Source organism: Clarias gariepinus, chromosome 17 (genome assembly GCF_024256425.1).
Source record: "Clarias gariepinus isolate MV-2021 ecotype Netherlands chromosome 17, CGAR_prim_01v2, whole genome shotgun sequence".
In the NCBI taxonomy this organism is placed as follows: domain Eukaryota; kingdom Metazoa; phylum Chordata; class Actinopteri; order Siluriformes; family Clariidae; genus Clarias; species Clarias gariepinus.
In genome coordinates this window covers 9,986,337-9,994,655 of record NC_071116.1, presented here as the reverse complement: position 1 = coordinate 9,994,655, position 8,319 = coordinate 9,986,337, and the positions used below count along the sequence as shown (strand labels likewise).

The following is an 8,319-nucleotide window of genomic DNA, read 5'->3' as shown; positions in this document are numbered from 1 at the left end:
AAGGTAATTAAAATAAATTCTACAGCCAAATTGCAGATCCTCACCCACTCACCCACATACAGTATGTACAGTATGTATGTACAATATGTGTGTATCATTGTGTTGGAAGCAGGATATCGAGTCAAAATATTTGAATACACTTTCTAATTCAATGTTTTTTGTTTTGGGGATTCCAGAACTGTGAAGTAGCACATGTGGATTTAGGAAATTAGTACCAACAACAGTCAATTGGTATATTTAAAACACGAAGGTCAGCTGTTGTGGAATGATTCTTGCTAGAACAGTATTGTCAAGTGCATTTGCAAAACTAATCAAGCACCATGATGAAACTAGCTCTCATGAAGCCCATCCCGGGAAACCAAGACCAAAACGTACCTCTACTGCGGAAAAGTTTAGAGTTATCAGCCTCAAAAAACATCTATTTACAGCAAAATAGAGCCTTTATTAACGCTTTACAGAGCATAGGTAGCAGACACATTTCAATATCAACTGTGAAAGGAAATTGGTGCATATTTTGGGTGCCTTCAGCATTGTTTTTATACCTGTAGAAACCTGAGCGACTTTGACAAAGAGGCAGTTTGTGATAGCTAAAAGGGTCAGGGTAACTCCAAAATGCCAAGCCTTGTGGGATATTCCTGGTGTGTGGTGTTTAGAGCCTACCTACCAGCAACAGGGTAATGGGAACCCAAGGCTCATATAAGTGAAGGCTTGCTCATCTGGTCCAATCCTAAAGAAATAACTAAAAACTTTAATACTAGCAATGATAGAAAAGTTTCAGAACACACAGTGCATCACGGCTTCCTGCATATGGCGCTGAGGAGCCTCAGACTAGTCAATCCACCAATGTCGACCCCTGTCAACTTCCCAAATCAGTAGCACATGAGCATCAAAAATATACCATGGATCAATGGCCTGGTCTGGGGAAACGCTTTATTTTTATTTATGTGGATGGCTGGGTGCATGCGTCTCACTTGCCTGGAAAAGAGATGGCACCAGAATGCACTGTGAAAAGCAATCAACATGCTGGAGGCAGATTGATTGCTTTCCACAGTGTATCCTGATGCTATCTTTTGGAGGCTGTGTGATTTCCTGCTGGGAAACCTTGGGTTCTGGAATTCATTTAAATATTCCATTGACATACACCCCCTACCAAAACATTTTTGTAGGCCAAGACACTGCAAGACACGCTTTTTTGACAATGCTATCCCAAAGGCAGTGATCTTTTTCAACAGGATAATGTACACTGAAACACATTGCTCATTAATGGTTTGACAGGAACATGACAGTCAGTTCAAGATGTCTCAATTAAGATGTCCCAAATTCCAGAATCTCAATCTGATTAAGTATCTGTAGGATGTGCTGGCCAGGTCCGATACATGGAGGCTCCATGTTACAACTTACAGGACTTAAAGGATCTCCAGATACCACAATGTAGAGTCTATTCAAAGTCTGTCTCGTTGAGTCCATGAGGTTCTGAGCTGTTTTGGTGGTACAAGGGAAACCTACACAATATTAGGAAGTCGGTTTTAATGTTATGGCTGATTGATGTACAGCATCACATCTCATTATTAGGCCCATCCGCTCTAGTGGTACGACCAATATATACATTAGGTTGGCACTCAATATTTGTTGACTTTAACCTTTCATTTAAGTTTGTGTAGTTGTGTTCAATCTAAATTATAGCAGTAAATTGCAGTAAAAATGGTTGTCAACAAAAGTGATGTAAGGAACACAAATTCCATGGCAAAATACAAAACCAATTATTCATAAAATTGTTATTTATAAGCTTCTGCTCATTAACATGATCAAATGAAACAGGAGAAAGGAATGTTTTTGTTTGCTGTATTTTGAAAACCTTGTTGGCTCCTGCACATGTGTATTTTGTTCTATAGTTGACTTTTTGTTAGGATTTTAACTAGCTAATATTTGTCAGTTTTTTTTAAAAGAATGGCATTGGGCCAAGCTCTCTTGCAAAAGTTATACATGTAATAAACTGACTAGCCATATAGAAAATAAACAACTGTTTTCCATAAATGTAGCTCACAGTAGCTTTCATAACTGCTTACAAATCACCAAGAAGCACTTATAATTTTCTGTGTTCTCTGTACGTACATGTATATGTTTAAATGTAAGGACTTTATAAAAGGGTGTGCATGAGCACATGGGATTAGTCTGACAAAAGCTGTGGGTTACTGGGTTACTGACTGAAAGGTTGTGGGTTTGAGCTCCAGAACTGCCAAGTTGCCTCTGTTGAGCCCTTGAGCAAGGCCCATATACTTATCTGCTGCAGGGGTGTTGTATCCTGGCTGACTCTGTGCTCTGATAACTGAGATATATATATAAAAAATATTTCACTGTGCTGTAAGGTACATGGGACATAGTTTCCATGTACTCTTACAGTTAATACAATAGTTGAATCTCTTTTTTAATGCATGTTGAAATATTTTTCAAGCAGTTTTTTCTATTGTGTTTGCTTTTGTACCAAAATGATCCCAAAGTTATTTTCATTTCACATATAGTTATTATCATGCTGAACACATTGAACACTACTCTTTTAGTCTAAAAAGGAAAATGGCTCGATATCTGTGTAATTAGGCACGAAAGATGCATAACAGTATGAAAGCCTTCCAGTGACTTCTTATCACCCACACATTTTTTATTCTCACAGTGTGTACATTTATACTGTAGGAACAATTTAAATGATAGTGCTGGCTACAGAGCAAAGATGACATGCAAAAACACTACATCTTCACCTCCCTGTCCATGGAGCCTCCAGGCATAATGTAGCCCTTACACATCTGCCAATCTAGACTTATCCCTGCCTTTGTTAAGCAGCACAATGGCAACCAAGCCCACAGTTGCTGAGTTGAGGCTTTTGGCTCGGCCCCTTGCCAGGGGAGGCTTTAAAAGGATGGCGCTGTGTGCCAGGTTTCACTCTCAGATCAGGACGTCCTGAGCATAATTGAAGTGAGGTGAGTTCTTTTCTACTTTCTCCCCGAGCTCTCCTCCCCGGTACTTGTCTAACTCTCTGTTCAGACTAAGGAGCTAAATGTTAGGCAAGGCTGGTGCAAGAAGTGAGAATGTAGTATCTTCAGACTCCAATACTATCATCATATATTGCCTTCAGTCTTGTATTTATAGTTTGTTCATATTTAAACAATTCTGTTACGTTTTATGACCAAAAAGTTCTCTGATAACCCATGGCCTAGTTTATTTGGGCACTCTCCTGCAAATTTATATAATATGATTTTATGCTGTAAACACCATTTTTTAATCTGTGTTTTCTGTCATGTTTTACTCTAGTCTCATTTAAAATTTATTTGTTCTATTAAATGCCATATATTTCTGCTGCAGGCAAAATGAACCATCATTGCACCAAGTTTTCTGGCCACTGGAAGGTATGCTTATTGATGGGTCATAGATAATTTAAGTTTCCTTTGCCTAAATTAGCCATGATCATAACGAACATCTTCTCTTAAACTCCTGTCATTTAGATTGTTGTATATGATGAAGAGTGCTTCCAGGGTCGCCATCATGAGTTCACTTCGGAGTGTTGGAATGTCATGGATTTTGGCTTTGAGACCGTTCGCTCTCTGAGGATAGAAAGTGGAGCGTAAGTGCACACATTATCTTATCATAGGAAACTATGTTATACTTGTTTAGTGCTTACCTTGCATAACTCTCCATAGGTGGGTGGGCTATGAGCACCCCTCTTTTCAGGGCCAGCAGTTTGTGCTTGAGCGTGGTGAGTACCCTCAGTGTGATGCTTTTGGAGGAAGCAACTCTTACCATATTGAGAGGATGACCTCCTTCAGGCCAATCTCATGCACTGTAAGTGTCCAAAGCTTTTACAATTTAAAATTGCAGTCCTCTTATATACAGCATGTTAAGTTGCAATCTCAGGCAGTGAAGGAACTAGAAGAAACTCTAAAAGAGATCCTATGTGATACCTAGAGAGCTCATCACAAAAATGTATTCTTTCCAAAAAATGTAACAGAATCACAGGGAGAGCAGGATGACAATCTATGAGAGGGAGAACTACCTGGGCCGCAAGGGGGAGCTGAATGATGACTACCCCTCATTGCAGGCAATGGGCTGGTGCCACAATGAAGTAGGCTCCATGCGCATCCATTCCGGGGCGTAAGCATCAATTCAATTTCTAAAATATGGTTTTATATTTATCAACTAATAATGTTTTGCAGATTTCTATGATGAGTTTCTACTACGCCTTCATGTAATGGTTATGATATTAATTTCATTTTTTTGTGATAGATTTGTGTGTTATCAATACCCTGGCTACCGTGGATATCAGTACATTATGGAGTGTGACCGCCATGCAGGCGAGTACAAACATTTCAGGGAGTTTGGGTCTCATTGTCAGACTCCTCAGATCCAGTCCATCCGGCGCATCCAGCAGTAACCTGACCAATCTCTACCACCCTACCCCACAAACAAAGAATCTTTACTCTCCATTGATCTGTGCTGAAATAAAATGTCTTTCTTAGAGCTCAGACTATAAACCTTGGACTATTGTTTTCTGTCAAGTGCTCAAACATACCACAACATATAACGCTGCAGCCATATCCCCAAATACTGAAAGGTCAATTCTTTTTATTTTAATAAATTAAAGAATAAAAATAACATTAATGTTAATACAACCTCTTTTAATTATTTTTATTGTGTAAAAACATAATAAATCACCCGATTTTAGCAGGTCAGTAGTAGGCAAATAGAACCTCAGGTGAACAACAATATTTTTCACATACACATTTGTGGTTGCACCCTCAGGGTCCGGGTTTGATTCCCGGCCAGGCTCGATTCCCGTCTCTGTGTGCATAGAGTTTGCATGTTCTCCCCGTGCTTGGTGGGTTTCTTCCGGGTACTCCGGTTTCCTCCCACAGGCCAAATATATGCTGGTTAGGCTAATTGGCATTCCCAAATTGCCTGTACTGTGTGAATGAGTGTGTGTATTTGTGTGTGCGATGGATTGGCACCCTGTCCAGGGTGTACCCTGCCTCGTGTCCTAAGCCTCCTGGAATAGGTTTCAGGTCCCCACAACCCTGAATACAGAATAAAGCCGTATAGAAGATAAGTAAGTGATGAAAATGAGTCTAGAGTATAATAGTCCATCCATCATCCTTCCATCTAGGAACCTCTGAATGACCAATCTCTACTGTATGCCAGTTTCAACATGACTGTGTACAAGGGAGTCCTGACCTCAGCCTGATAGAACACCTTTGGAATGAATTAGAGCGGAGACTGCAAGCTACGCTTTCTTGTCAAACGTCAGTGTCTGACCTCACAAATGCATTTCTGGAAGAATGGCCAAAAATTTCCATAAACAAACTGTCACGTCTCTGGTGTCTGGGTTTACGTGGCATAAATGCAGAGGCAAGATGATGATTGAAAGATATTCTTTTTATTAGTTATCTCAAAGTCCAAACTGAAACAATACTCATTCGAGCACTTTAGCAAACTTTAATACACTCTCTGTTACGAAAAAAACAACCAAAATAACAGTAACAATAACAAATGCTAGACGCCTGACTAAAGGCCAGTCAGGCTATTTATAGTCATCTCCTTAATCACTTGCCTCGGTTCAGGTGCACTTTATCACCTGACCGAGGTGCATTCTGGGAAACGTAGTACAAATCAAACAACCTACAACCCAATAAACATACATTGGGCGTTTGGCTCCCTCTAGGGGTTTACCCTTATACAAACTCCTCAACCCAGAAGAGGTGAAGCTTTTATAGCTGCAAAGGGTGGGCCAACATCATATTCAACTCTATGAATTAAGAAGCGAATGTTACTCAAGTGTATATGCATGTGAAGGCAGGCAAGTAAATACTTTTGGCAATATAGCATATCTCTTTGTTACACACAAAAAACAAACATGACAAAAATGACAAAACCTTTTTGCCATTTTAAGGCACTGCCTTTCAAAATGATGTAAACACAACAGCTGAGCTTATCTGTTTTCAACAGAAATGGTGAAGCAAGATTGGAATGTTGCAGTCAGTGGAAGAGGAAGAGGCGGAAGTAAAAGTATTGTAGACGTGGAGAAGGACGTGGCCAAACAAGACAAGGATTGAATTTATCAAATTAAATCTGGGCAACTTTAGTCAACCATGTTGTTAACATTTCGACAGAAGAACAGAGGTGAGAAAATTTGAAACCAAATATTGTAAACCAGGTTTTAGCCAGTAAGTCATAATATAATTCATTCAAATACTGAATGACAACACCAGGTTCGATAATGTCTATCAGGTGTCTCTATCAGCATTGGGATTAATTCTCAAAAAGAGGATACTTTTTGCTTTTCAGAGGAATTTTGAGAAATATTTGTGCTATGAGTGTGTGAAGGTAAGTAATGTTAATAACAGTGTTGTGCACTGCACAGAAAACCATTATACATGTAAATTTATTCTCCAGTTGGGCAATATAGTATTAAACCATATTGTCATTTGTTTCAGAAAGACATGTAAATAGATACAAGAGTTCATCTTCAAAGATGAGGCTGACTTGAACTTCTTGAGAGCAAGAATGAAAGGAAGAAACATTATTGGCCGCAAAGCTATTTTGAATGCCCCGGGGAGTAACATCACAAATGAAACCCATATGGATGCAAAGCAGACTAGATACATAGGACAATGTATCTTTACACAGATTTGTTTTTATTACAAAATTGGTTCCCACATCATTCACTTTTTTTAGTTCAATATCTCCCATCATACTCTCCCTTCTTCCACCCCATTAAGGAGATTTATGATGCCATCAGTCGATTGATGACAGGTCTATCCAAGGATGGCTTTTAAAGCAATTTTTTAAAGCAATTTTAACATAATTTCATGAATTTTTTTTCTCTCGCTGTCTTGCTAGAAAAGATATAGTATGGGACATTGACGTATTATAGCCAGATCTAGCAAGGCAAAGGGAGGTTAGGTTTTATAAATTTATTTATTTACTAGAATTAGTACATTGTAGACAGGTAAAGAGTTTTTAGAAATAGTTAAACCTAAAAATAACCGAAGACTGACCAGAAGACTTAGCAGTTAGCCCGTGTAGTGTAGATGGTAAACCCACACGCGGAAGTAGCGCAAACAGGCAGGATAACCACGCAAATTATTATTAGAACTCTCTCACGGTAAGAGCAAGAGTTTACACAAATAAACCCACGTTCTAACAACACACACTCGGTCAAGAAGATTAACCCAAAAATAGTGAGTGCTCATGATTTGGCAGGTAAGCATCAGAACCAGCATGGGCAACTCAATGACTGAGCGATGTGATGCGCCATCTTGTCTCCTTTTATGCTTCCTGAGTCGCGACCGTACTACTTCCGGTTCCTAGTGCGTCGCGGAGCAAGTGCACATGACAGTACCTCCCTGTCCAGGACCTGCTCCCGACGGTCCTGGGGTGGAGGATAAGTGATGATGGTAATAAGCTTGTGATCGAAGATGAAACGGGCCGGGATCCAAGATCGGTCCTCGGGGCTGTAGCCCTCCCAATTAACCAGGTACTGGATGCCCCTGCCCTGAGGGCGTGAGTCGAGGATCCGGCATACCGTATAAGCGGGACCGCCATCGATGTTTCGGGGAGGAGGAGCAGGAGGGGTGGGTATAACCATAGGGGAGCTAGTGAAGGGTTTGAGCTGAGAAGTGTGGAATACCGTGTGGATCCACAGGCAGCTGGAGTTGGTAGGTGACAGGGTTTATCCGGAGGGTGATGCGATAGGGGCCGATGAATCGGGGTGAAAGTTTCCGTGATTTAGTGTGGAGGTGAAGATTTCTTGTAAATAGCCATACCTTGTCATCTACATTGTACAATCGTCCCGGAGAGTGTCGATCGCGTTGTTGGGTGGTGTAGCGAGTGTTGGATGGCCAGGTTTGCTTGGTTCCATAGCTGCCGACACCTGCGGACCAACTGTTGGGCTGATGGTACATCAACCTCCAGTTCTTGGTAATTGAACACCGAAGGTTGAAAACCGTGGCATACCTTAAATTGGCTCAGGTCCGTGGAGGACAAGACATGGAGGTTGTGGGAAAGTTCAGCCCAGATGAGGTAGCAGGGGTGGTATCCGGATGACAAACCGGATGACGGGCAGTGAACTGGGGCCCCCTGTCCGAGACTGTGTCCTTGGGGAACCCATGCAGATGGACTACATGCTCTAATATCAGTTCTGCTGTGTCTTTAGCTGATCGGAGTCCATCGAGGGCCACCAGGTGCATGGCCTTGGAGAATAGGTCTATGGTGTAAGGCCAGGGGTAGCTCAGTGGTTAAGGCATTGGACTACGGTTCGGAAGATCCCAGGTTCAA

At 41.0% G+C, this 8,319-nt stretch overlaps 1 protein-coding gene across 1 annotated transcript; it reads left to right on the top strand.

Annotated features, from left to right (window-relative positions):
* The first annotated feature begins 2,944 nt into the window (after nt 1-2,944).
* cryba4 (crystallin, beta A4) lies at nt 2,945-4,512 on the top strand. The gene is made up of 6 exons (XM_053475839.1): nt 2,945-2,972; nt 3,355-3,398; nt 3,495-3,613; nt 3,690-3,831; nt 3,998-4,140; nt 4,273-4,512. Exons 2-6 carry the CDS (start codon nt 3,360-3,362, stop codon nt 4,418-4,420), a joined length of 591 nt encoding a protein of 196 aa, XP_053331814.1. The 5' UTR covers nt 2,945-2,972; nt 3,355-3,359; the 3' UTR covers nt 4,421-4,512.
* The last annotated feature ends 3,807 nt before the right edge of the window (nt 4,513-8,319 follow it).